This window comes from Drosophila ficusphila, unplaced genomic scaffold (genome assembly GCF_018152265.1).
Source record: "Drosophila ficusphila isolate 14025-0441.05 unplaced genomic scaffold, ASM1815226v1 contig_791, whole genome shotgun sequence".
Lineage (NCBI taxonomy): Eukaryota > Metazoa > Arthropoda > Insecta > Diptera > Drosophilidae > Drosophila > Drosophila ficusphila.
In genome coordinates this window covers 5,607,792-5,635,774 of record NW_025064737.1, presented here as the reverse complement: position 1 = coordinate 5,635,774, position 27,983 = coordinate 5,607,792, and the positions used below count along the sequence as shown (strand labels likewise).

General features: G+C 43.0%; 5 protein-coding genes across 14 annotated transcripts; 2 read left to right on the top strand and 3 right to left on the bottom strand.

The window, feature by feature from the left end:
* Positions 1-78: 78 nt before the first annotated feature.
* LOC108093338 (mitochondrial coenzyme A transporter SLC25A42-like) lies at positions 79-12,355 on the bottom strand. Of its 9 annotated transcripts, none has more exons than XM_017193334.2 (6): positions 12,111-12,355; positions 3,382-3,630; positions 1,661-1,964; positions 1,334-1,599; positions 842-1,028; positions 79-780 (listed from the first exon to the last, which is right to left on the bottom strand). In XM_017193334.2, exons 2-6 carry the CDS (start codon positions 3,608-3,610, stop codon positions 627-629), a joined length of 1,140 nt encoding a protein of 379 aa, XP_017048823.1. In that variant the 5' UTR covers positions 3,611-3,630; positions 12,111-12,355; the 3' UTR covers positions 79-626. The 9 variants fall into 9 exon arrangements, 8 of the variants coding, with proteins under 8 accessions (XP_017048823.1, XP_043064894.1, XP_017048825.1 ...); XM_043208959.1 differs by lacking the exon at positions 12,111-12,355 and adding an exon at positions 10,855-11,168; XM_017193336.2 differs by lacking the exon at positions 12,111-12,355 and adding an exon at positions 7,086-8,456.
* A 436-nt stretch (positions 12,356-12,791) lies between these two features.
* Positions 12,792-14,254, top strand: LOC108093368. Its single transcript, XM_017193389.1, has 3 exons — positions 12,792-13,083; positions 13,142-13,685; positions 13,747-14,254. Exons 1-3 carry the CDS (start codon positions 12,890-12,892, stop codon positions 14,071-14,073), a joined length of 1,065 nt encoding a protein of 354 aa, XP_017048878.1. The 5' UTR covers positions 12,792-12,889; the 3' UTR covers positions 14,074-14,254.
* On the bottom strand, positions 14,194-14,611 carry LOC108093369. The gene is made up of 2 exons (XM_017193390.1): positions 14,374-14,611; positions 14,194-14,323 (listed from the first exon to the last, which is right to left on the bottom strand). The coding sequence occupies exons 1-2, from the start codon at positions 14,524-14,526 to the stop codon at positions 14,270-14,272; spliced, it is 207 nt and encodes a 68-aa protein (XP_017048879.1). The 5' UTR covers positions 14,527-14,611; the 3' UTR covers positions 14,194-14,269.
* A 600-nt stretch (positions 14,612-15,211) lies between these two features.
* On the top strand, positions 15,212-26,994 carry LOC108093350 (fatty-acid amide hydrolase 2). Of its 2 annotated transcripts, XM_017193359.2 has the most exons (5): positions 15,212-15,604; positions 15,669-15,723; positions 20,251-20,431; positions 24,521-24,568; positions 25,072-26,994. In XM_017193359.2, coding segments are annotated over exons 1-5 (1,653 nt in total). In that variant the 5' UTR covers positions 15,212-15,603; the 3' UTR covers positions 26,440-26,994. The 2 variants fall into 2 exon arrangements, with proteins under 2 accessions (XP_017048848.1, XP_017048849.1); XM_017193360.2 differs by lacking the exons at positions 15,212-15,604; positions 20,251-20,431 and having other exon boundaries at positions 15,706-15,723.
* LOC108093351 (succinate--hydroxymethylglutarate CoA-transferase) lies at positions 16,616-20,259 on the bottom strand. The gene has a single exon (XM_017193361.1). It carries the CDS (start codon positions 18,008-18,010, stop codon positions 16,688-16,690), a length of 1,323 nt encoding a protein of 440 aa, XP_017048850.1. The 5' UTR covers positions 18,011-20,259; the 3' UTR covers positions 16,616-16,687.
* Positions 26,995-27,983: the final 989 nt, after the last annotated feature.

Sequence of the window (27,983 nt, the reverse complement as noted above, 5' to 3'; positions counted from 1 at the left end):
AGTAATCGCTAAGTCCACGGTGTTGCCACCTTGCACAGTCAAAGGCGCGCTTATTTGAAAGGAGTAAAAGAATCAACCTTTTAAACAATTTTGTAAATTTTAATAATAAAAACACACTAACATATAAGAATTACAAAGTAGTACACAGTATATGCATAAGATGGTTTCGCTGGTGAACACCCTTAAATTCATGGCATTGACATCTAGGTTGAAATATACAATATACAAAATGTTTAGAGTAAATCTTTAAATGATTAGCCTAGAAGTAAACAAGTGGCATGTACGGTTAAGTTATTGTCCAAGAAATACCATTGAATACGAACTGGACCCTGGAACGAAATCCTGGGGAGTAGTTGGGCCAGGCGAGTCATTATTCAGACGGTTTATTGACTGATATACTTTCGGCTTACGGCGATAATAAATCAATTACGGTTAATAACAAAGTAAAGCGCTTAGGGTGACTTCTCTTTATCGCTTCTCCCTCAAAACTAACAGCTAAAAATATCTAACAGTTAGAGCATGTCGGTGCTGCACTTTTATCTCCTCAACATATTCATCGATCACGAGACTTAAGAACAAAGCAGTGCGTTTTTGGTGCGGTGTTTTTGGTTGACATGTGGCTGGGGCTACTTTTCGGACCGCCCATTCCTCAAATGGGACACCTCTGTGAGCCACGCCTTAATCAGATCGTAGGTGGAGAAGCTGATGCCAACGGCAATAGGACCCTTGATCCAGTTCATGCTCAGACCCTTGTAGAAGCCGTTCTTGATGCCCTCCTCGCTGAAAGGACAAAGAAAGCCAATTTAAATATGATTTCCTCAATAGAAAAGTGATTCCTTACCGGTAGATCTTTGCGAGCGTCTCCAAAATGGTTGGATAGCGATCTCCGCTGGCCACGTTCACCCGCATCGTCTGCATTCTTCTCCGCACAATGTCCAATGGATAACTGGCCGTTTGACCAGCGGCACCTGCCGCAGCCCCGAAAGCCAGCGAGACTAGAGTATTGGGTTTGTTGCTACCGACCATTTCTAAAAGCGAACAAATGAATTAATTAGTTAAACCACTTTACAGTTTGGTAATTTTTCACATAACTTGTGCTTAGAGACTATTGGTAATTATACTAATTTATAGAATTGGGTTCTATACTGTTTAATAGTTTGTAAGGTTTTAATGGCCTTACACAGTCTGACAAATACCAATAATGGTTTTGAATTAGGTACAAATATAGGTTAATTGCCAAAAGTGGGCTTAATAACTTTGTTAAGCAATCCGAAAATATTGTGCAACACATGCTGATGATTCATGAATCGTACTAGTAAGCCTGAATCCTTACCGAGGTATTCCCGCTTGAGCGTCTCGTAAGTGAAGAACGAGGTGCCCGCATAGGGAATCACACCGAGTACCGTCGCCCAGTAGCCACGGAATAACGTCCGCGGACCCTCCTCCACCCAGATTTTTGTGAAGACCTGTCGCAGTGTCCGGTAACCAGTAGTTCGGTCTGTGACTGCCATTCTCGCGCGGGCCAGGTCCAAAGGATACGTTAGCGATTGGGAGGTAATTCCCGCCAGGGAACCAGCCAAAAACCGACGCCCCTTGGTGCTAAAAATAATCAAAGTGATTGGTAAGTAAATTAATAAATCTAGAAGAGATATAGACTCACTTTGAGCCGTCCTTGTCCACATGCAGGATGCGACGCCACTGCTCGTGGGCCGTGAACTGAATGGCGGCGTAGGGAACGATCCTGGCCATCGTGGCCGAGTTCCCCCGCCACAGAGCCAAAAGGCCCTCGTTGGCATAGGTTTTCTGCAGGTAGACCAGTGAGGCGCGGAACGAGAAGGGAATATCGTTGCGGATCTGGAAGTTGATCTTGGTGCGGTCCAGCGGGGCAATGACAGTCTTGGCCAGCGCCCCCGCGGCCGCTCCCGAAACCAGACTGATTACCACCTGGTCGATTTTCTGACGCACTGGAAGAAAGAAAGTTTCGTGATTAGCACCCAATCTCACTACAATCTTATTCTTAACAGATTGAGTGTTTCAGAACATATTTGTTTATAAATTTTATACCATTTCATACCCCGAAATGCGTCACGTTCAATGAACAATAATGGTAGGGACATCAATCAACATGAAAACGTATCACTTTATTGCAACTAATCACTGGTTAAGCTAACATGAGACATTCTAAGCCTATTTATTGCATTCCAATCTAATTTTAATTTACTTTACTTTGCTAATACATATAATTTTTCTTCAATCTTAATTTTGTAATTGTCATTGTCATGTCAGGTAGATGTCAATCTTGGCTATCGGCCTACTATAACGGTTTTTTAAATGTTGGTAAATGAATTAACCACAATAACATAAAATTTTTTATACGATTTTAAGTCTCAGAAAAAGAAAATCTAGTTTTAATCCCAAATGCATCTTGTAGCTTTTTTAAGAAGTTCGCGAATATTAACCTGTACTTTTCGTCTTATAAAGGTTTATGTGCAAATTAATAAGTTGTTTGATTTGTAATCTGATAAGCAACAAACCCACTTTGGAATTCGTGGAAAGTGATTTTTGTTATTCATTGATTAAAAATTTATGTAAACAACAATACTTGACTAATTGTAAATATGAAAAGTAAATATTTTTTGTGATACCTTTTAAAATGCACGAGCTCAGAAAAATAATGTGTGTGATTGTCGATAGAAAAAAACATTTTGCAATTTCATGCTAAATTTCACCTATCACAATTGTTTCGTAATTGACAAAAGCATTTCTCCCTTGGCGTAGGTCCAAAAATAAAAATATTTACTAAAATTGAACGCACTAGAAGCTGGCAATCGAAAAATGTGGTTTTTTTAGATTATTATGTTTGTGTATTGACAAAAACTAGGTAATGATTTTAAGCAGTTTTTCAGGAAAATATTATAAAAATATGCAAAAAGGAGTAAACAAGATTTTACATATAAACTGAACAATTTTTACAAGGTTAGTGTCTTTAATTTTTTTGGTACATATAATTTTTGAAAATAAAAATCAAACGTATCATCGATCCGGTTTAATTCCTTCCTCTTGCTATTATTAATGTAAAGTTTTTTAAATAACTTTTTTATAGTTACAAATGTTTATTTCAGAAATAAATTTAAAAAATTGTTTTTTAAATTAAAATTAAATTTGTTTTGAATATATATGGATACACGAATTTTGTATTATTAGTTCCAATGAAATATTAAAATCGAAATCCATTCGATTTGAAAAGTTTATAAATAAAAATTTTTTTTGTCAAAGGATACTTGGTCTAATGTGAGGTGGGAACACTTTTTATGTGTTTTTTTTTGTTTCTCGGTGCTATAGAGTATTTCTTAAATTAGCTTCGAATCCTTATTTACTCACTGGGTGTAACTTTCGCGCTGGGACTGGCTGCAGTGGACATTGGTGTGGCGGCCACTTCTGCGGATGCAAAGGCTGATGTCTCTAAGGGTTTCGGATGGGTCCGGGATGTGTCCGCATCTTCCAAGTCCGAGGACGATGTCGCCGCGGAGGTGGCCACCGAAGTGGAGAGCTGACTTCCCGTTGACTTGATGGACATGGCGATGTTGGGCTTGTCCAGGAGACGGCTCATGGCAGACTCTGGATGGGGACCTGAAAAGAAATCGTATTTGAATGCCAACTCGAGCCGAGTATGTTGCCCCATAAGCGGGGGCTTATCGGGACAGCTGATAGATAACGGCTCAATATGGCCAATAACTAATCTGAACCCTGCGAAAATTGCTTCGCTTTTATAAGACTTCCCGGCAGAAAAATGATTCGTGGGTGCACAAGCACAGTTGCGGCCAAAATACTAGCACTAGCCAAATACTTATAAAAATGTATTTAAACAAAAAATAAATCTTTTTATAGTATTGTCTAATTTAATCTTAATATTCTAAAACCTTTTGGAAGTTTTACTTCTAAACATTTATATTTAGAAACGAAAAGTCCTATAATCTTGTGAAAATTTATTTTTGGGTGGAAAATTTCGTAGAAATTTGTTTGATTTGTTATCAGATCTGCGGCAAACACAGCACTTTCGAATTTCTTGGAAAAGGATTTATGTGACCATCGATTAAAAAGTTGAAGTAAACAAAAATAGTTTACTGATAATCTATTTTTGGTCTTATTTTTTTAAGTGCAGAAGCACAGAGAAAAAATAGGTGTGTGTTGTTAATACAGAAAAAATGTGCAAGTGATTAAAATCAAATTTCTTGTTTCGCAATTGTTTTCTAATTGACAGAAGAATTTCTCCCTTGGCGTAGGTTCAAAAATAGGCAATTAAACGGCTTTACACAATTAGAAAATTATTGGCCATAAAAGAGCTATCTGGCAATCTAAAACTTGGCAATTGAACTTTGTTTTGGATCCAAGTCGAGTCATTCTGGCACTAAATATGGAACTTGCTCAGCGCTTTAAGAACTCTATGTATAATCAGCCTGAGTTGATAAGATTTAGCTGAGCTGCTTATGGCGTCTTGAAATAGATAGGAGGGTTCCAGAAGAGATCGATAGACCCGCGCTGCTGTTTGCTCCCACCAAACGCTAAACGCGCCAACCGGTTTGTTTCGTTTGCTCGTTATAAAAGGCAAACAGAACCGAATTATCAGCGGAGTGAGTATATAAGGTGGCTATCTGTAAATGTGTGGCACACACCTCCAAAACAATTATCATGCCGAATATTAAAGAGCAAACTTGGGTGGCGAAATGCGTGGAGTAAACAACGCGCGTGCGGTTTTTGCAGGGGGTCCTAATTGACGAGAGGTGGGCAATTTTCCAAGTTCAACAGCTGAGCGCGGCTAAAATTAAACGCTTTTCATTGAGCAGCTGGTGCAGGAAACCTTTCGAGAGCGAGAACTAGTGCGTTCATCAACGCAGAGGAAAATAAATAGAAAATTGCAGCCTTGAACGTGATTGCATCTATACACTGTCTCTGGGGATTTCGACAGTGGATAATGGTTAAGGGTCATATTTTAAAGTCAAACAGCAAACACTTTTATATGATTCTACTTTGAATTTTGTGCATGGAAATGGTAAACATGTGAAAACCGTTTAAAGTTCGGTTTTTATTTTTAAATGGCTCTTAAGAATTTACACTTCAAAACTTTTTATCAAGTGCTTTAAAAGCCGATGGAAAATTTGACCCAACAAACTCTTTGTTCCTTCCTTTTCTTTACTTTTTTGTTTCCTAGTAAAATCATAATCAAAAATATTAAATTTTGCCTTTTAAAAGGTTAACAACTTAGAGTGTGCCCTGTATATGAATTAGAATTATCTAAGCACAAATCGTATTTCACTTTTTCTTTGAAAACAAAACAAGAAAAGATTAGAAAAATACCTATTATTGTTACAAAAAATGTTTCCTCGACCGTTTTGCAATTGTTTTTAGGAAATATACTTTCGTATTTTCAACTGTTACTCTTACACTGTATGAACAACACTGCGACATATATGAATTTAAACCCAAAATATACAAGTTATTTAAAAATGTATTTTTTTTTCCGCGTGAGGGAAAAATAAAATATCTATTTTTTTGACTTTTACTCTTACATTTTATGAAAAACCAATTTAAAATCAAAGTTTATGGGTTGTTTAACAATTTCCTTTCTGTTTTTTGTTCTAATCACTACATATCAAATACTTTATTGTCAGTAAGGTAGTGAATCAAATGTGGTAATGGCTTTTTGCGAATCTAAAAAAATTATATATGTTACGAACTGCTATTGGGTGGGCAGTGCCGCTAGCTCAGCGATCTCATTTGGGCCAAGTTCTCCCCAATTGCCCGCAGTCCGACAACATAAAATACTAACATCGATAACGGTCGTCTCACAACACTAACTTTCTGCGATCACTAATAAAATGTAAACAAACAAAAATTTAAATTCAAACATTAACTCAGGCGGCGGAAATTTTTGGACCTTTGAGTGGCCTTTGGTGTCCTGGCCATTGCGTACCCACCCTACCTAGGATGTTTCGTAAGCATTTATTAAAACATCGCCCATAATGGGTCAGAAAGTCACTCCAGGCGACTAACTTAATTCCATCTCCCCCACAGAAAAAGGTCTAGCAATTCATCATCGTTATAATGGCTTTAATTATTCAGGTGAGTACAATTGACATTTCGCATCTAATTCATTTCCTCAAAATCTATTTGTTCATCTAACCTCAGAATCGCCAATCAACCGCCGTATCAGTATATTTAGCGGTCAAAGCTAAATTTAAGAACAAGGAATAGACACTCTCCGACAAAAATGTTCTGCCACCCTTGTATCGGCAGAACTCTCTGGGTTACGCGGCTTAAATTAAGGTCACCTAATCCTGAGGAGCTCCAAGGGAAAAGAAGGGACGCCGAAAGGTATGGGAGATTTACACACTTGATTCCTTCATCCTAATTAATTGCGACCCTTTTATTTTAGCAACCGTCGGTCAAGGGTGAATCTTTGGAAGGACGCACAATAGACTTAACAATATAAGGTATTTAAATTCTTAAAAGCTACACATTATTTTAATTGATTTTCCTCAATTTCAGGAAGTGGTGGGTTTGGGCTCGGCCCACCAGAAAATCGCACCACCAGGAACTCGGAGGCGTATAGGGACTTTGCTGGCCAACCTCGTGGTACCAGCCAGTTGCGCATAAGTTGGCCACTATCGGAGGCACCCCGACGCGGAACGGACTCACCGGAGATCTGGAGTCCTAGAGGGTCGACTTGGGCTTTGATGCCGTGGTTCTCCAAAAATGTTCCTCCAAACGCACGTTCTCCTCAGAAAACTTCGTAGTGGTGTTCCTCCGAAAAATGTTATAATTTTGTGTTGATCGAAAAACTGTGGCCTCTCCAGAATATTTATATTTCCATATGTTATATGTATATATTTGCTCCACAAAAAAAATTATATTTCCTTCGGCGAAAAATAACCGTCGACAAAATGTGACTTCTTCAGAAATGTATTTATTGGGTTTCCTCAAAAAAAAAGAATCCCGGGGCCCTTTATTATGGGACCCCGGGTTCCCTAAACAAAAATAAACATTTTATTTTTACAAAAGAAAACTACAAAAAAAAACTAACTCACTTTTTCACAAAAATTTGCACAACCACTACGAGGTTAAATTCCCACGTCTATCGTGTCCGTCTTTTCTTGTACTACTACCGGTGATCCGTATAATCACGCCATGTTCCCTACCATCTTTCCCCAGGCTCTCTCGAAGATGGGTCAACGGACATCCCCAAGGCCATCTAAGAGAAATCCTAAGCCCAGGTTACATGTTTACATTTTACATGATCTGCCCGAGGCCCAAAAGGGTGGCGCTGCCCTAACCATCGCTACTTCATCTAGCCTATCGATAGCTCCTCCTGGAATCGACTCCAACTGCAACATCAACCAAGGATTTCGAGAGGCGCTACAACGAGGTTTGGCGGAACGAAGAAATACTTGGTAGCTTTGGAGGAGACCAGGAATACAGGCAGTTCGTACGGCGCCCAACGCGGGGCCCACGCTTGCCGGGAAGTATACGCATCCGTCTCTGTGCGCTCGTGTACTTTATGTAGACTTCTCATCTTACAGACGGATATCTGGACGACTCTGGACTGACGTACGTGGTACCACTCCTTGTCTCGGCCGGTGAGGAACGCATGGAAGTGTTTTAATACCTCCGCCATGGACGCTTGTAATCCTCGTCTGGAAAGTCGCCAGCCCTGTGGTCTTCGATGCGCCAGGTTTGGCCATTTCCATCCGGCCCCCTGTATCGCTCGGCCTCCGGAGGATAACTTGGACTGGTGCCGGCCCAATCCGCCGATATGTCCACTCTTCGCTTTGGCTTCGGCGGGACCAATGGAGGTGGTGGACACGGTCTGCTTCCCTTTGGAATGGCGTCCTGCCTGTGATGCAACGACGACTTTGATTCCGCTGCTGCTGGCTGTTGCTGCCGATCCGTCTGTTCTTTGGCCGCGGGAGAAGGCCTTAGATCTGCTGGCCTGAGAGCGTCGTTCAGGAGCTTCATCAACTCCAGGAATCCTTCACGGATTTCATCCCGTATCGACTGACTCACTCCCGCCTCCTGTGCCTTTCGGTACGTCTCAGCCGCCTGCGCGATCGCCACATTCACTGCCGACCTTTCCTCCGAAGCGATCCGTGATTTTGCCGAGTTCCCGCCGCCTAGCTCGAGCAGTTGCTCACGCTCTACTCGAGCAGCACCCTCTACGTCCGTTGGCCAAAGAGCATCTTCGTCTCCTCCAGGAGGACCCATCGACCTCAGCTGGTGGTCGTGCCTGTTCCCAAAATCCCTATCCTTGCACATCACTTACAAAAAAAAATAAATACTTCCTATACTAAAACCACAAACGGAATATATAAATAAACAGAGATATCACCGCGACAAAAATTAATATTAAGGATATAAATAAATAAATAACGAAATAGATAATGTAATAAATAAATAAACAAATAACGAAATAAATAAATAATAACAAAATAAATATGCAATAAATAACAATAAATTAATAAATAAATTATGAAGCGAACGAATAAACAATACCTGAAATAAATAACCATAAATACCAAAAAAAAATTGCACAAAATTTTTAACTCTTCTATTCTTTCTTTCAGATCCTACTGTGGGAGATGGAATCAACGTCGCCGGTGGACTTCCGACCTTTTAACATCTACGCCTTACTCCAAAAATCTTCGAAATTGCCGCCCCTCTCGCAGCCGCTCGTCAACTGGTCTAGCTATCACCTTAGGTGATAGCCGCCAGTTAAGGACTTCAGCTGCTTCTGGACTGCTGTTGGTTTTCCTCCTCATCTGCAGTTCCCATCGCAAATCGAGGGACTCGTGCATCGCGTGTACTTTCAACGGGCCACGAGTACCAATTAAGTTGTTAAAACCGACAGGAAATTGGAAACCCACAGACGGAAGAAAAACCCAGGAATCCGTACACCATTTACAGACAACAAAAAAAAGTATAAATAAATAAATTAATGTTACAAAAAAAACTACAAAAAAAAACGAGACTATTTATTGGCCAGCATGTTACTGGACAAGCCTCCAACCCTCCTTAGCTGATCTCTAGTTCCCGAGTCACCCTTCCCGATGCAATTGCATACGTCTACAAGCCACCGTTCAGAGTGACCGGAAACTAGGCCAGCTCGTCGCCTCAACCATTTTCAAAATTTAATTGTGCGACCAGGGAGCAATTGACCAGCACTCTGGAATAGCCTCCCACTTCCTCAGCTTCTCCTTAGTTCGCCAGTCCCCCATCACGATACAATTGCAACTTCCTTGCAAGCCACCGTTCCGAAGGACTGGCCAACTAAGCCTCGCGTTCTCCTCAGCTTTTCCTTAGTTCGTCAGTCCTTCATCCCGATGCAATTGCAACTTCCTTGCAAGCCACCGTTCCGAAGGGCTGACCAACTAAGTCCGCTCCTCGCGAGACGTCGTCGCCTCGACCATGTATATATATATTTTTTTAAATTGGGCGCCATTATGTTACGAACTGCTATTGGGTGGGCAGTGCCGCTAGCTCAGCGATCTCATTTGGGCCAAGTTCTCCCCAATTGCCCGCAGTCCGACAACATAAAATACTAACATCGATAACGGTCGTCTCACAACACTAACTTTCTGCGATCACTAATAAAATGTAAACAAACAAAAATTTAAATTCAAACATTAACTCAGGCGGCGGAAATTTTTGGACCTTTGAGTGGCCTTTGGTGTCCTGGCCATTGCGTACCCACCCTACCTAGGATGTTTCGTAAGCATTTATTAAAACATCGCCCATAATGGGTCAGAAAGTCACTCCAGGCGACTAACTTAATTCCATCTCCCCCACAGAAAAAGGTCTAGCAATTCATCATCGTTATAATGGCTTTAATTATTCAGGTGAGTACAATTGACATTTCGCATCTAATTCATTTCCTCAAAATCTATTTGTTCATCTAACCTCAGAATCGCCAATCAACCGCCGTATCAGTATATTTAGCGGTCAAAGCTAAATTTAAGAACAAGGAATAGACACTCTCCGACAAAAATGTTCTGCCACCCTTGTATCGGCAGAACTCTCTGGGTTACGCGGCTTAAATTAAGGTCACCTAATCCTGAGGAGCTCCAAGGGAAAAGAAGGGACGCCGAAAGGTATGGGAGATTTACACACTTGATTCCTTCATCCTAATTAATTGCGACCCTTTTATTTTAGCAACCGTCGGTCAAGGGTGAATCTTTGGAAGGACGCACAATAGACTTAACAATATAAGGTATTTAAATTCTTAAAAGCTACACATTATTTTAATTGATTTTCCTCAATTTCAGGAAGTGGTGGGTTTGGGCTCGGCCCACCAGAAAATCGCACCACCAGGAACTCGGAGGCGTATAGGGACTTTGCTGGCCAACCTCGTGGTACCAGCCAGTTGCGCATAAGTTGGCCACTATCGGAGGCACCCCGACGCGGAACGGACTCACCGGAGATCTGGAGTCCTAGAGGGTCGACTTGGGCTTTGATGCCGTGGTTCTCCAAAAATGTTCCTCCAAACGCACGTTCTCCTCAGAAAACTTCGTAGTGGTGTTCCTCCGAAAAATGTTATAATTTTGTGTTGATCGAAAAACTGTGGCCTCTCCAGAATATTTATATTTCCATATGTTATATGTATATATTTGCTCCACAAAAAAAATTATATTTCCTTCGGCGAAAAATAACCGTCGACAAAATGTGACTTCTTCAGAAATGTATTTATTGGGTTTCCTCAAAAAAAAAAATCCCGGGGCCCTTTATTATGGGACCCCGGGTTCCCTAAACAAAAATAAACATTTTATTTTTACAAAAGAAAACTACAAAAAAAAACTAACTCACTTTTTCACAAAAATTTGCACAACCACTACGAGGTTAAATTCCCACGTCTATCGTGTCCGTCTTTTCTTGTACTACTACCGGTGATCCGTATAATCACGCCATGTTCCCTACCATCTTTCCCCAGGCTCTCTCGAAGATGGGTCAACGGACATCCCCAAGGCCATCTAAGAGAAATCCTAAGCCCAGGTTACATGTTTACATTTTACATGATCTGCCCGAGGCCCAAAAGGTGGCGCTGCCCTAACCATCGCTACTTCATCTAGCCTATCGATAGCTCCTCCTGGAATCGACTCCAACTGCAACAAATAATTTATTACTACATCACACCTTATCAACTTTTATTTAATTGTTATTTGATAACTCTACGCTTTTATCTTTTGAAACTAAGCCTATAAGCACTTTTACAAATACTCCACGTTTTACGTGGCTCAACTGTGAATTGCTGTGCCTTTCGCAAAGCCCTTTGATATATGCCCCACATAAACTGGTTCTGATAAGAAATCCGACCAAAGAGAACAATTTCGTAACCACTGTGCTCTGGATGCTGTTGTTGCCGGCACTTGATAAACGTAAACAAGCTCGTTAGGCGGTGTTTGTGCACTTTTTTCTCTGCCTTTGCACTCAGTCAAGGTTGAGGTTTACTACGGATCCAGTTTATCCGGCTGTACAATTTTCCATTTCGGTTCTATCATTGAAATTTGTTTGCTATAAATAGATTTGTGATGGCTTCTGTGGGGAGGGGGAGGTGAAGGCAGATAGTAAAGCAAACCTGAAACTGGACTTTGTACCTCTAGAAAAACAACTGGGCAAATTGAATGTACGCAAATAAAAGGCAAATTTATTTGTCCATACAGGTGGGCATATGTGATTTCCTGACCAAATTAATTACTTGGAAAATAATTCGATTTGCAGTGCTTTGTTTGTTGTTTACAAACTTCGTTGGAAGTCTGGTAAGAATGCTACGTGATTTAATTCTGATTGGATTGGATAGGGGAGGGGAAAAAACAGCTGTTGCTCGCTTTGTGTTGTTGTTTCTCTTAAATCAGGATCTTCGATATAAAAAGTGGGGAGGGGAAGGGACTGTTCCACTACTCTCTTTATGCAATTTATCAATTATCTCACTTGTTTACATCGATTAAGCACTTGCAACATCCAAAACACACCAACACTTAGACCTTATATAATTGGGCAAACCGAAAAAACAAATTATTACACACATATATGCATCACAATGGTGCTTTTTGGCCTACACGCACCTTGTTTTTGTTAGCACAGATTCTTTTTTTCAGGCCTCTCTCTCCGCTCCTTCGGCCTTGGCAACAATAACAACAACACAGGCTCTGCCGCACAGATTTTTAGCTTTATAAAGACACTGGCACTGTATTCACTGTACCGCGAGTTGGCTTCTTTCAATGTTCGACTGTTTACTATTTGTTAACAAATGTTTTCCGCGCGACTTCGCCCTCGTTGGGGAGCTCCAAAGAGCAATTGACAAAAACATCGAGAACCGTGCAACCGCCTTGCCAGACAAGAAGGAGTTGCCAGACGGCAACGGGGTTGAGTCCACGCTAATCTAACGTTTGCACAGTGGTCTAAACGCTAAAAAAATAGTTTCTCGTTGTGAAAATGTATCATAAGTTGTTATTTTATGTTTACAACATAAAATTTTGTTTTGTATAGTTTTCTAAGGTTAAAAATGTGTCTTTTAGTGAAAAAATCTGAGTGGGTAGATTTGAAAGTAATTGAGTCCTTAAGAGAGTACGACTGCAAGGAGTTACCTAGTTCAAAACATTCATCTACAGCGACATATGTGTTAGAATCATTGTTAAAACATAAATAAACAATTTGAGGGATAAACGAATATTAAAAAATTAATATTTCAAATACCAACACATCGATAAACAACACCGGGGCGATAGTTGGTAGTCTGGCAACGCGGTACCTAGCTGACGCAGCCAACTTCACGCGAGACGCACCGAAAACAAAAACGAAAATAATTAAGGGAATCCAACATAAAAAGCAATTAAAAAGGACCATGAACGTAGACCTGCGATCTTACTCGCGCCACTGGCTCACGGAGTTCATCGAGCAGTACCAGGAGGAGGAATGCCTGTGGCAGCCGAAGCACAACGACTACAGTAACCACACAGCGCGGAACAAGTCCTACGACCGCCTGGTGGAGAAACTAAAAGAAGTGGAGCCCAATCCGGACAGGGCGATGGTAGTCAGGTAAGTCCACAATCGAGACTATGTTGAGAGTTATTTTACTAAACATTGCCCACTTTAGAAAAATCAACTCGTTACGCTCCGCTTTTCGGCGGGAATTCCGCAAGACGAATAGCAAAAACGACTACGAAACGCGTTTGTGGTATTACGACAAGCTGCTCTTCATCGCCGATCACAAGCCCAAACGGCATGAACTGGGCAACAAGCCCAAGCGGGAGCTCCAGATCAGCTTCGACGATGAGGAGTCAATGGAATTCGAGGACGAGTCACATCACACGGGCACGCAATCGCAGCACATGGACTCGATAATGCCCACGTCCTCGGACGAAGTGGAGGAGGTGGGGGCAACGGCCAGCAATGTGGTGGTCAGTAGCCAGGGCGCTACCCTGAGCACCATTTCGGTGACCCCAGCGGAGTGTGTCACCCTGGTGAAGAGCGAGGAGCACCAGGCGGCCGAGGCAGCGGCAGCAGCCCAGGCGCACCAGCAATTGGTGGCCCATGCGGCCGCACAGACCTCCATTGCGGCGGCGGCGGCTCAAGGCCACGCCGTAAAGGTTCTGGAGATCACATCCTTGGATTCAAATTCCCAGCGAGAGATACAACAGGTGGGTAATCCCCGTAAAACATAAAAGATTGCTTAAATTATTTTGAATTAATAAACCTCAGGCGGTCAATTCACTGGAGCACCACCAGCAACAGTTGCATCTGCAGCAGGCCAACGGTCAACACCAGGGCGTTCCCACTATCCAGATTGGACGCGATCATTACCAGCCATTGTTTGGCAATGCCAGTACCACTGCCTATACCACCACAGCAGCCCCGAACACATCACATCGGCATGACGACGAGTACGACGCCATCGGCGTGAATGTCGCCAGCAAGCTGCGCTCTATGAATCCCACGCAGCGCATCGTGGCGGAGAAGCTGATCAGCGATGTTCTGTTCAATGCCCAGCTCGACAACCTCACCGTGAACTCGGCCCTCGCGCAGTAATCTCCATCGCCCCTCTAGGATTAGTATATGTAGTCTCCGTCTTTGTGTAGTCTATTCTGTCTGTGTCCCAACCTCCTGCCTGACCAGCCATTTTCGCTCGGCCAGCAACTGATTGTACCATACCGTTTGTATGTAGTTTTAATTATTCTATACAATAAATAGATTGTATGTTTTAAGCTCATCACAAGTGCGGTTGTCATTTCGCCGAATTTCCTCCGCCCGTCAGCTTGTTCCACACGAACCTGGCAAACTGAAAGAAAAACAATTAAAGAAAACCCTTAATGATTGCGATGCACATACGGTGACTGGCGGCATGTCGATCTGTTCCGCCTCTGTGACCAGTTTTCGGTTGTTTTGCATGTAGCTCCAGCCGAGATGGATCCCCACCAGACTGGGGATCATCACGATGGCCACCAGATTGCGCGACACGAACGATGGCTGCGGCTTGGTCATCTTTACAAAGTGCGTAAAACGAAATTATAATTATTTAACAGCTATCAAAAACAACATGTGCGATGTGACCGCATTGCGGAAAGCAAAAAAATCTTATCTAGGAAATATACTAAACAAGACTTGCTGGCCCCAAACCTGGCGCCTTGTTTGAATAAAGCTTTATCACTTTTGGCTCGGTACAAAGTCCAACGTTTTGGGGATAATTATGGGAAACTGGCTTTAAATTCTTTGTCTGGGCTTACAGATTCGGGCTAAGCTTGTTGTGACAGATAAGCATCTGTCATTAGTTCGTTGTGGTCGCTGGTTCTGATAACAATTGTGGTGGAGGTGGTTAGAATGGATCAATGACACGAAGCTGTGGAGACGTAGAATTTGAAAAGGGGTAAATTACAAAAACAAAATTGTTTTGCCTTGACCAAGTCTTATTAAGAGATTTATGAACATCGAAAAAATAAAACTTTAAATATATTTAATGGAAATTAAAATATTACCAAGTTACATAAACGACTGTTATTGCATACTTAATGTAATCTAAACTAAGAATTTTTTTAGATATACCGTTGTATATAAGTTAAGTAAATCTCTTTATTTAAGCACTGTAGTTTTAAAATCAATATATTTTGAATATAAGGTATGACCTTAACTTCAAGGTTTAATCCCCGTTTTGGTCATACTGCTCAGATGGAGAGTAAATAACTGTTAATTGCCAGCCCACTGAATCTCCGGCTAACCTTTCCTCATACATACATTGTACATATGTATATTTTAAACTAAACTCAACCCATTAAGTGCGAAATCCACACCCGGATCGTGGGGGCGGGGAGTTATCCACTTCGGGGCTAGAACTAGAGGCTAAGACTCGGATGCGGTCTATCGTATGTACTTTGCGCACACAAACACCAACGCTGCAAAGGCAAACAATCTGTTATTGAACGCCGACGTCGGCGTCGCATTGTTGTTGTTTCTGTTTTTGATTTCGGACAGCACCTGCAATTTTAGTTGTAGTTTCAGTTTTAGTTTTGGGTTCTTGGCAAGCGGACGACGCGCCTTAAAAAGTATAGTTTTATTTGATTTGCGAGTGAGTTTTCCCACCTATCATTTTTGCCACCTGCCTTCAATCCTCTTCCCCCGTTTTTTGACAGTGCTAAAATCGATATTGACCGTTATTCGCTTGCACCTGGAGGAGCTGTGGCTCAGGTAAGCCTCGCCCCTGAACCCTAATCACCGTTCGTCCTGCTGCGATACCTCTCCGTTTGACGAAACACACACAGAAACGCCAGCCAACCAGCCAGGTTAAAGATCACGACAAAAATCAGGAAAAAGAAGGCCACGATGATGACCTTTTGCCGACACGTTCGTTGCCGCCAGGGAATGTGATGAATGGCTATCTGGGAGATCAAAGAGTCTAATACATTAAAATCAGGGGTTAGGCGGCCAAAGAAGGCAGCTTCTTACAGCCTGGCTTACCCATTTGAAGAATAGTTCTCAACTAATGTTAATTTTTAACAAAAAAGACAATGTTTACTACTCTCACTTATCTTATTTTCCCCGTTCGGAAGGTATTGTAAGGTTTACAATGTGAGTAGGTGATCAGCATCATCAGGCATGTAAATACAGACATTTGACCCTTTAGTTGTTGAACTAACGTCCATAGCTAATTTCGCAGCGTGTTGATTTATGTGTCTATTAACGTGTTAAAAATAACGTTCAGAGACGTGAAATCATAGTTAAAGCAATTAATAGATTTATTAGATGACTATTATCAAGTAAACTTTTTCTATCGCATCAGTTTGTATTGGATAAGCACAAATAGCCCAAAAACATATTTGTTTATATGTTAAAATTCACTTTTTTGTTCCAAAGCTGGGTAGGAACCAGTTTAATTAAAGTAATTTCTTTTTAATGCGATAAAGAACATTTGATAACTACAACAAGGAAATACTTAGATTAAATTTTGACTTGACCCTTTGTAGAATTTAAATATTTCAAGTCTTGGGAGTTTCTAAAAATCACTTTGTATTTGGTATACCAAACTAAGAACTACAAGTTTAAAACTCTGCCATATTTTACAAGAGAAACCACTTCGTAATGCGGTTTTAAGATAAATGCTTGCTTATCACTCATTTATTTGGTCGTAAAAGCGGAACTGGCACTACACAGTTTACTGAATAATATTATCTTTCTTCAGTTTGGCCAGTTCCTCTGGTCCACAGCCTAAGAGTTCGCCCAGCACTTCGTCCGTGTGCTGACCCAAAACCGGAGGAGCTGTCCGGGCATCATTGCGTGATTCGCTAAAGACGACTGGAGGACCCACAACCTTTACTGTGCCGTCTTTGGGATGCCTCAGGCTCTTGACCAAGCCAATTGCCTGGATGTGTTCGTCCTCGAAAACCTCGGGAATGGAGTTCACTGGTCCCACGGGAAAGGTGGCGCCTTCAAAGAGCTTCATCCAGTTGCGAGAGGTGTCTTCGGAAAGCATTTTCTCCAAGATTCCAATCAACTCCGTCCGGTGCTTGACCCGATCTTTGTTAGCTTGGAACTTCGGGTCCCGCGGCAAGTGCTCCACTTTCAAGCGCCGACACAGATCCAAAAACTGTTCATCACTTCCGGTGCCCAGTGTGAGATAGCCGTCCTTTGTCTTGAAGCTCTGATATGGAACAATGCTCGAGTGAGCTGTGCCCATCCTGCCCGCTTCCACTCCGGCATTTAAGTAGTTACTGCCCACATTGAGCAACAGGGAGCAGCAGGTGGACAGCAGGTCCACGTCGATCTTCTGGCCACGCTGAGTGCGCGACCTTTGATAGAGGGCTGCCAAAATGGCTCCGTGGGCATAGAGCCCAGTGGCCATGTCCGTCACGGCTACGCCCACCTTGCTGGGTGGTCCGTCCCGCTCTCCGGTGATGTGCATCAGCCCCCCAACGGATGAGGCTATCACATCGTAGCCCGGTCGCTTGGCATACGGACCCACGGAGCCATAGCCCGTCAGAGAGCAATAGATCAGCTTGGGATTCACCTTCTTCAACTGCTCGTAGCCCAAACCATAGCGGTCCAAGGTGCCGGGCACATAGTTCTCAACCAGCACATCGCTAATCTTGGCCAGCCGATAAAGGAGATCCGTGCCCCGCTTGATATCAACGCAAATACTCCGCTTGTTGCGATTGGGGGCCAGGAAGTAGGCGGCATCCTTGCTCTTCTCCAGGAAAGGTGGTCCCCATTTGCGGGCTTCGTCGCCGAAATGCGGACGCTCCACCTTAATGACTTCCGCCCCCAGATCCGCCAGCACCATGGTGCAATAGGGACCGGCTATTATGCGCGATAGGTCCAATATCCGGATACCATGGAGCGGGTGGCGCTCGTCCACTTCGCTGGTACTTTTATCAGGGCCTTTGTTTTTATCGCCAGCGGCTGCAAAGTTTCTCAAGCTCTGGCGGCAAACTCCGTAATTAACAATTCCCCGGCCGAGTCGCAAATTCTGTGAAAACATAGTTCTGTTTGGTCTGTTGTTGTTGTTGCTTGTGGGTCACCTAATCTGTTTGCTATATACACTGTGTGGAAAGTTTTGCGGCCCAACTTGATCCGCGGCCACTTTTATCGTCACTGAAATGGCCCTCCATCCAAAATCGTAGTGAAGCTCGTTGTCTTATCTCTTCGGGGTTTCTCTTAAAACACCTCGAAGAGTGGGAGCTTTTCAACTATCTTAACTCTGAGATAAACGAACACTTGAGGGCCCCAAAAATTAACTCTCTTTTCGGCTCACCTTGGGGAGTTTCCACCTAGAATGTCACGAATCCTTTCGCATTCGAGGGGGAATCGCCTCTGCTGACCACAAGTTAATAAGAGGTTAGTCATCGGCGACGCCATCATATCATTAAATACAGATCGAGGCAAGTTGTTAACCCGATGCTGCGTTTTGTTCTGTACACCGATTATATCACCTCGCTGACATCTTGGATAGCGTGATCTCTAACTAAGCGATCGGACTAAGTGGCAGCTGAAAGGCATTTACAGCATTTTGTTTTTCTTGAAAAATTGACCAACTAAGAGCCTAATGTAGCGCAATTATTTCCTAATGACCACCACAATTAAAATGTAATTTGAATGTCGTGGCTGGATACCTTATGCCTGAGTGCTTAACGCAAGTGTCAGACGACGGATCAGTGATCTGTAAATACTAAGTTTATACATTTTAATTGATGGATACAACTGTTTCGTCCACGCGCAGGCGATCAATTAAGATTTATGCACGCAAAATTGAGTTTAAATAAATGAATTCTCGAGTAGAAAATAATTTTCTTAATAACTTGAATCGTGTTAAGAACAAAACTTATATATAATTTCCTTGTTAGCCTTTTAAGTTAGTATTTATAGAACCAATTGGGATACAACCATGTCATTAAAAGCACTTGATACTTGATGTTGAACTTATATAATTCTTAATTCTCCAGCAGTAACCAAGGTTTACTTAAGGAGCGCTTGGTTACCCATTTTATTACCGCGAACTATTTTCTCTTGTGTAGGACTCCAGCTAATTTTAGCTCATGTCTATTTCTGTACTGCCACTCACTTGTTACCAGGGTTTAAAAACAAGTTCAAGGTTCTAGTTCCTTGTAAATGACTTTCGAGCGGTGGCTTTCCCCCGGAAACCCTGCCTCGTGGAATCAATATTTGCTTTCCGAATGACGCCGCGTTTTCTGCGATGATCTCAGGTTAAGCTGGAACTGGGGTCAGCAGACATGCATGGCTCTAACTGCCCGTTACGAACCAAAGCTATAGACATAGCCGATTCTCGATGAACTGTGTAATTAGCGGTAGGAGTCCTCCCTTTCGGTGACGGCAAACAAGGCGATGGCATTACGATTAAAGTTTTAATCACTTCGGATCAAGAGTTCAGGCCATGTAACTGCCAATCTTCTTACATGACGTACTTGCTCGCAATAAAGGCATTTCCTTCAGGCCAAGCGGGAATCACAATGATTATGATGTGAAAACCGGGTCTTAAGAGAACCGAAGAGAACGAGAGCTTGGAACATCTGGCCGAACTTGCGAGAGATCGGAGAGTCGGGCTTTAAATACTCGATGGCAAGCTGGGCCAGCGTTTATTTACTCAGCTCGCCTCAATCGCGTCGGTTCGGCTCGTGCCTGCTCTTGCTACAGATACCCAGATACAGATACAGAAACCGAAAGCGATACCGATACCGATTTGGATGCAGATTCCAGATAACCAGATAGCCAGATAGTCGGGCACCCAATGCTTCTTGAGTGGAGTGAAACAAAATGAATGCCGGCGGCCAAGGGCTGCGCATGCGTCGCCAGCGCCCCGAGTCGACGAGTTCTTCGCGAGTGCATCCCGCAGATATTGCCAACTAGTTGCCAAATGCAGCCAAGGAAAAGCCACTGCTACCCGACTATTAGCCAAGCCCACTACTGACCAAAAAGCATCGTCCGTCGAGCTCTCAGCTCGAGCTCTCGGTACCCAAAAATATTGTGCAAGCCGAAAAAGTCGATTGCAGTCGTCAGCTGCGGATTGCCGATTGCGGATTGCACAATCCTGGCAACCTGTTGTTGGCTGCTGTGTGCTGTTCGCCGTGTGTGTGTGTTTACCGTGTAGAATCTCGGCCTGGAGAGCGTATCTGTCCGATACGCGGCCGATCATACATAGATATATTTCCCTTCCCCGGAGTGTTAAGAGAAAACCGCCAAAATTGCCGTGCTACTCTGTTCCAGGATCCTGGGGTACATCATGCGCCGGTTCCTGCGATCGGCCATGATTGTCTTCAGCTGGTTCGTGGTCCCCTACAGCCGATACACCAACATCAAGGTGATCCGGCGCAAGCTGCCGCCGATCCGGAGCCACCTGCTCGAGATACCCGCCGTCGACCTGGCCAAGCTGATTCGCACTAGAAAGGTGAGTACGATTCCCAACCCAGTTCTCCACTGCCCGAATTGGGTCACTTACGCAAATACCATAAAAATCGAAATCGAAAGCCTGGCAAATGGGCAGGCTGACTGGCTAAAATCATGCCAAATCAATGGAAAGACTGTTGCCACAGTGGCCGTTGATATTGCCACATTTATTAGATACTTCGTGTTCATAGTTGGCCATTACCCGTTGATTGTAATTTAACACCAGTCTCTTCAGGAGTCGCAGAAGAAAGACACATAGTTTTGCCACCAGAGTTCGGCCGAAAGTAAAAACTCATAAAAAACAAAGACTTCGCTTTTCGTTTTTCACTTTAAAAAGTCGTCGAGCAGTGGCCCCTAACATTTCAATTAGACAAGTAAGCCATAAAAAAGGTCGAGGGGAAAAGCTGTTACTGAGAAGTAAGAGGGTGAATACCCTTACCAACGATTTATGTTCTTTTAACCAGACATAGAGAACCATTTTTAGAGTCAAGTTCAAAGTCAAAACTATTGTTAAAGATTTAGAATTTTTAGATATTGAAGCTTTACGATAGGAAACCCCAGTCAGCATTTGTTTTGGTTAACATCTTTTTGTTTTGTTTTTCAAGATTGTGATTTATAACTTATTGAGCCATTAAAATTTAAATCATCATTGTCTTAAATTTTAAACAAGTTTAATTGAATTGAAAGTGTAATAAAAGGCCGTTTATTTTGGCATGACATAATTGGGTTAAAATTGCTTCACATAAACAAATTGGTAGGCATAAAAAACCCGAAAATAACAAACTGTTGGGGTCAATAAGCTTCGATCAGATATGTAAAGTTCACAACATACAAAAATTCTCGGCTGAATGACGAGGCAAACAAACAAGAAAACAAGAACCTTGTACCCAAGCTTATTAATTCAGTGAAATGGTTTTTTTTCGTGTATAATTCGGAGTTGCCGACGGAAGATTTTGAAAAAATTCCTAATGCGAATTTTGCCAACGTCTAATTCCTGTTTTTAGTGCGTCACTTCTCGAAAACATAACAATGATTATACGACCCTAGACAGAGTATTACCAGATGCCAGATGAAATCGAAATCAATTTGGGTTTTTTTTATCGGCTTTTTGTTTTCCATTTCTACTCGTCGTCGCAAGCACTTAAGGCAATTGGCCCAAAGCAGAGGGATATGCGAGTACAGAGGCGAGGCATTGAAGACACCAGCGGGTTAGTCATCTGAAGCATTAACCAAGCACTTTTATGATGCGAGCAGAAATTTCGCAAAGCATTATTCACACGACAAGCACTCGTCACGGTGGCCTAGACGTCTGGCTCGTTATCGGGGCTAAATCGCATAATATATCCATAACCATGTATCCAAATTCACAATGATGTCCCTGAGCTACGAGCAGGGTCCGGGTTTTGGCCGCTCTTACCATCAATTACATGCCGCATTTGCTTTGTTTGTGCAGTGGATTTGTAAGCTCGACGGGATGTGCAAGATTTCAGCGTTCGTTGGTCCACATCGTGTGAGGTCACCAGCGGAGAGACCTTATCGTGGTCACCACCCGCCCTCCAGTGGCCATATTCCTCTGATTTTTTATCGCATGTGCTGCATGCACTTGGGCACTTGATTTTTTACTGCACGTCCGTCCGTCTGAAGTACAAAAGTTTCGTATTTTAGTGGCGCTTTTTAGTGCTTCTGTCTTCTTTTGGTCGGTCGCTCATATGGTGCGTATCACTGCTAAAAATATTATTATTTTAATTATGTTTTTTATGTCTTTTTCCCCCTCTTAATTGCCGGCTGTTTCATTGTCATAGGTTAAGCATTGCCTCACGACGAGCCGAGCGCAATGATTTTGTAATTGGCATTATATCAGAACCCGCATCTAGTTGATCGGCTGGCATATTAAGTAATAATCGTTGTCTTAGCAGCCACAACAAGCTGCGTTTAGGAAAGTGACACTTCTAATTGCTGTTGTCCGGTGTCTCAAATTGAATTTATTAGGTCTTTGTCTCTGAAAGTGGGAGGAGGTTGTTTAGACCGGTACCATGTACTACGTAGATGGGCAATCTGAAATCTGCCCATGTGAAATTCGTTCGTACTTGAATCGCATAATTCGTGTTTCGCCTTTTTTTTCCATCGGTTTGTTTTGCTCTGCCACTCGACTCTTTTTAGCACGTACTTCATGTGGCTTGTACTCGTATGTACATTTATCCGAGCATATTTACTCGGCGAAACTGTGTCTGTGTGTCGCGATTTCTTTATACTATGTGCTTCGAGAGCCTCTCTGTGCCACAAGATCTTTTCCACTTAGTAAACATCGAACATTGGATTGGTATTGGTATCGGAGTCGCAAGCTTTTCGGTCGCTGATTTCGCATGCCCCTCGGAGGCCCCAAATCCCCATTATCCGTTGCATGTTGTCTGTCTTGCACTGTGCACCGTGTTTACCTGATCGGAACCCCTCTTTGCCGTCACTGATTTATTATTACACTGGAAGTCATTGAAAAAGTCAAGTAGCCTTAATTTTAATTATACATAGGTACGTACGTACAATCGACTGGGCTTTATATGGTCGCCGGTGCATCATTTGTGCGTTGCATGAACCTGCATTAAGGCAAAGTAAGGCAATTTGTGTCTCAATCCCGCGGCAATTTACCAGTGTAAAGTCGGTGAAGTGCCAACCGAAAGGGAAGGCCATTAGCCTCCGATTACCCAGATTAACTGAAACCAAGTTCAGAGGTGAGACCCGATTGCCACTTGTGGTTCGGTGTTTGGTAACACAAAAATGGATCACTGTCTGGTTTCGTTTGAGTTATGTACTCGAGTACCCACTTGCAATTGAGATCGATTATTCATTGCTTTTCACAGTGCATCTAGTTGATTGATACGTTCTTCCCCCGCCAATTAACTAATCACATCTTGGCACTATCGCTGCCTTTGTAGATCGAGTGGGAATGTGATTAATTGTAATATCAGGAATCGCTTACAAGGCTCAATTCCGACTCTAAATACTGTTCATGGGTGGCTTTAAGTGCTGCGTTTCTCGCTGTATTGATAAGTTTATTGACTGCTAATTTGATGGGTGATATGTGACTCATTAGATATTTATTTGATAGCAACGTGCTCCGGTCTATTGATCGCCTGATTATCAGCGATCATTCAATTTTATTTGTTCTGCTGTATTCCTTTTTCACAAAGAGTTTCATTTGTTTTATTTTGTTTCAAAGCCCATTTGGCTTTATTGCTAGAAATTCTTTCTGTGCGCCTTAATTGTGACACATAAATATGAAAAGCAATTAATTAATCAATACGTGTTGTAGCCTATGGATCAGATATTTATTGCGCTTTCCTTTACGTTTGTTTTATTTTCAGTCATACTTGTTCCATCTATCAAGTCTTTGTTATCTTTTGTTTTGATTCTCCCATTCAACTGGCTTCTTGATATTCAAGTTTTGATTTCTACTATACTTTGGCCAGACGATCGGTTATTTCACTTTTTTCGCGCCACCTCAAGTTAGCATAAACAAAAATAAACTTATTATTATGTTGTTTGTTTGTTCTGCTTCAAAACATGTTATTTCCTACACTTATTTGTATTTTATTTGTATTTATTCAAATCATAAAGAACTCTCGACGTCAAATCGATTCTGTACTAAAGATCGATGCGGAAATCAACTTGAGGCCTCTTGATTGATAAACGACACCGGCTTATGTAGCTTAGCATTCTTTGACCCCTCGGCGAATGAATCAATTTCGTGAATAGCTCGCTTTGAACCGTGATACGAAGAGTTCTATACCCCCATTCCGATCAGACATTACTCATACGTTATGGGGCCGCTGATAGCCGATCGAAAGTGCACGCTTCGCAGGGAGAACGTCACGAATGCAAGTTGTGTTTGAATTGGCCGTTGGCTTTGTCTTTTTATTGATTTTAATTTAACACAAATTGCCTTTGCTGTGGCACTGGCACTGGCCGCGGCTCACTAGACTTTGAATTGATTGGCTATGGGAATGGTTATGGGAATCCGAGTGGAATGCGAGCTGGAGGGGATTGGAGGGTGAACTGCGGAAATACTCACACATTCCTTTCTTTCCCCTTGCAGATTAAAAGCGAAGAAGTCGTGGAAGCCTACATCGAGCGATGTCGACAGGTGAGTTTACTTGGGAGAAAGAACAACAAAATTAGCATATTTTAGCAGACAGAACCCGATCGGAATTAGCTTATTCACTGTGATAAGCTTATTAAGTAACCAAACGAAATAACATGTTTTGTATATCCGGGGAATACCTCCTTAATCACATCACATTCTGATGAAACAATTCCGTTTAACATTTCTTATTTGCGCAATTAAAATTGCGTATTAGTACATTTACATTTTATAGGAATTATTACAGTGAGCATTTAAAGATCAAGTTTATTTAAATCTCATTGTTGTAATAAAAATAACTCAGTGCTAAGGCTATTTTCGATGATTTCATAATGATATCTTAATGGTCATCTTGATAATTAAAATTTGAAAGTCATGCTTAGATTTTGTTAAATGTATTTTTTGCCAAATTAATATGATTCAGATAGCAAAGAATTATTAGAAGGGAAATAAGAAAAGTAAGCTCAAAATAAACCAAACTAAACAGGCGATTTTTAATGTTCCAGGTGAATCCACTGATAAATGCCATCGTTCAGGATCGTTTCGAGGAGGCTTTGCAGGAGGCCCGTGAGATAGACCGGGTGATAGCCATGGGCATTAACAGCGTGGAGTCGATGGAGGAGCTGACGCCGCTGCTGGGCATTCCGGTGACCGTCAAGGAGAGCATCGCCGTCAAGGGGATGACCAACCAGGCGGGTCGGGTGTTCAAGACGCCGCAGATCGCCAAGTCGGATGCGCCGGTGGTGGAGCAGATCAAGCGCTCCGGCGGAATCATCCTGCTGGTGTCCAACACCCCGGAGCTGTGCCTACTCTGGGAGACGTACAACAACGTGACGGGTCAGACGAAGAATCCGTACGACCTGAAGCGCACGCCGGGCGGATCCTCCGGCGGCGAGGCGGCGCTCCTGGCCAGCGGTGCCTCCCTGCTGGGCCTCACCTCGGACATCGGCGGCTCCTCGCGCCTGCCGGCCATGTTCAGCGGCATCTGGGGCCACAAGCCCACGCCGTACGCCGTCTCCTTCCGCGGCCACCATCCCACGAGCGACTTTCCCAAGTGGGGCGACTTCTTCACCATCGCCCCGATGACGCGCTACGCGAAGGACCTGCCGCTGCTGCTCAAGTGCATGAGCGATCCCACGGGTCCGAAGTTGACCCTGGACCGGGCGATCAGTGTGAACGGCATCCGGTTCTTCTTCATGGACAACGACGGGCCGTCGGGCATGATGAGGCCACTGAGCCGGGATCTTCATGCGGCCATCAATCGCGTGGCCACCGACTTCAACGCCAAGCGGGTGAACATCCGCAAGATGAAGTGGTCGCTGGACATCTCGCTCTCGGCGATGCTCACGATGAAGAACATCGAGACCATCTACCACAAGACGGAGGAGGGCGAGCAGCCCAAGACCGTCTGCAAGGAGACGGTGAAGTACTTCTTCGGCTGCTCGGACAGCATCCTGCCGTCGGTGATCTTCGGCCACCTGCAGAACTTCATGAAGATCATACCGAACTCGCGCCACAAGCACCTGGCCAGCATCATCGAGGCGCTCAAGACTGAATTCAAGGAGATGCTGGGCAACGACGGCGTCTTCCTCTACCCGACCTTCCCCAACACGGCGCACCAGCACTACCAGATCTACCACAAGCTGCTGGAGCCGATGTACATGGCCATCTTCAACACGCTCGGCCTGCCGGTTACCAACTGCATGATCGGCCTGGACCGGCGCAACCTGCCCATGGGCATCCAGGTGGTGGCCAATCCCGGCCAGGATCACCTCTGTCTGGCGGTCGCCCGGGAAATGGAGCGCCGCTACGGCGGATGGGTGCGTCCTCCGTCGGAGGACAGCCACAACAGCAGTGGCAAGCAGCGTGGCTAGCCAGAAAGCGAAGCTTTATCCTGTGCGTGATTCAATTGTACTTTGTTTTGTTTTTAGCCAATTGTACACTGTCGAGCAGTTAGGGAATTTCGGAGAGACTTCGAATGGATTTAGGCGAGTCACTGTTATCAGCCGGAAGAGGAAACTGGCTGAATGAAAACTTAAGAAGTGATGAATCCCTAGAGCAAGCTCTTTACTTTATCAGCATTTTATCGACTTAATTCGACCTCACACACATCACAACACCACAAACCATTCGGTACTTTCGAAATTAATTATCCCTCGCGCGTCATCGCCCTCATTGTATTAAATTATTGTCAAAAAACTCCTCTGAGCTTGTACATCGTATTCGTATTCGTACTTGTATTATCTTTACCTATATGTAAATATTCGTCTAGCATGTAAGTGTTAGGTTTATGTCGCGTACGGCAAAGATCGATAAATATATCCAGTATGTGTATGTACATTTTGTAGCATCTCGTTTAAACAACTTTACAACTTTACGACTTTTGCAAAGAACCAAATTTGTTGAATAAATACGTAACAGAAAAAATATTAACCGAAATTTCAACTTCTGTGGCGCAACTGCCGCCGAAAAGCAGTTGGCCTCCACTTGGAAGCCGTCGAGGGAGGTCCGAGTACGAATCTGAGTCCGCGAGTGCTTTAAAATTGGGCTCACCTGAGCAGCGGACCCGAAGTCAAAATAAAACAAGTATTAGACGGCTACTAGAGACAATGCATGTACTACTTAATAAATGGTTCCACTTGGCTGCTTTGCCACGGAGAATCTCACTACAGTCGAACTTATTTTTCATGAACTCTGCATTAAAATGTAAGATTTTAATGTGGACTTTGGCCGCTTTACAGGTTTATTATTTTGTTGCCAGGAAAGTTTCCATGAACTATTAAAGCTAGTTGGCTATTAATGTTTTGTAATTATAATTTGTGTAACTTTTTATTTATTTTAGGTTTCTTTGCCTTATGGTAATGGCAAAGCAATCATGAACTATTAAAGCACCCAAGGAAATACAACAAATTTGTTTCAAAAAATTAAGAAAAAAGTCAGTATAAATTAGTTGTATTAATATATCAATTTTAAACATGAATTGCTATTATTCCATTAAAATTAAGTGAATATTATAATAGTAAACAAAGTGAATGTTCCTTTGATGGAAGTTCGCCTGTAACTACTACCTACCCAAAAGGCCTAGAGACTGGGAAATCGCTAATCTAATAGCCTTAATCGTGCGCATGCGCAGCCGTTTTCCCAGCTACCTGTTGAGTGTCTAATGCATTTTTGTCATTCGGGCTGCCGAATTTTGTGCACATTTTATTGGCGATTTTGGAGTTGAATTTGGTGATCGCTAGTTGTTTACTATTTTCCTATTGCAAAAAGATATTTTCGCGTGCGCGTGTATGTGGTTAGTTTTCGGCTTTTGGAGTAGCCCAAGGTTGCGCCAATATATGTATATGGCTTGCGCAATTCCGCTGCTGGCGCTGGTGGCCCGAACGTGGTATTTGGCCAGAAAGCTCGGAGGTAACTC